This window comes from Merops nubicus, unplaced genomic scaffold (genome assembly GCF_000691845.1).
Source record: "Merops nubicus isolate BGI_N331 unplaced genomic scaffold, ASM69184v1 scaffold44341, whole genome shotgun sequence".
NCBI classification, from domain to species: Eukaryota; Metazoa; Chordata; class Aves; order Coraciiformes; family Meropidae; genus Merops; species Merops nubicus.
This window is the reverse complement of record NW_008589797.1, coordinates 833-1,151: the sequence shown is the minus strand read 5'-3', so window position 1 is coordinate 1,151 and position 319 is coordinate 833. Positions and strand designations below refer to the sequence as shown.

The window sequence follows — 319 nt, the reverse complement described above, 5'->3', positions numbered from 1 at the left end:
TGGTGAAGCCCCCCCCCGTGGAGGGGTCCCCAAGCCGTGGAGATGTGGGGTGAGGGACAGGGGTCAGGGGGACCTGGCCGTGCTGGGGGACAGTTGGACTCGATGTCCTCAGAGGTCTCTCCCAGCCCAGCCCTTGTGTGATTCTCTCCCTGCAGACTGCCTGGGGGTGGACCCCGAGGACCCGCAGCCCCTTCCCCCAGAGCTCAGCCACAGCTACAGGAACTTCACCCTCAAATTCCACAAGTAATCGCTGCCCCCTTCCCATGGGTGGGTGCTGGGGGGGGGAACCCCCACGTGGGGACTTCCTCTCGATGTGGGG

At 65.8% G+C, this 319-nt stretch overlaps 1 protein-coding gene across 1 annotated transcript in view; it reads left to right on the top strand.

Moving 5' to 3' along the window:
- LOC103781964 (mucolipin-1-like) overlaps positions 1–319 on the top strand; it is a gene marked incomplete at both ends in the record, with an annotated part of 2,010 nt that overhangs the window by 876 nt on the left and 815 nt on the right. The window contains one exon of the mRNA XM_008949692.1: positions 156–243. Coding sequence (XP_008947940.1) covers positions 156–243 — 88 coding nt within the window. The remainder of the gene's footprint in view (positions 1–155; positions 244–319) is intronic.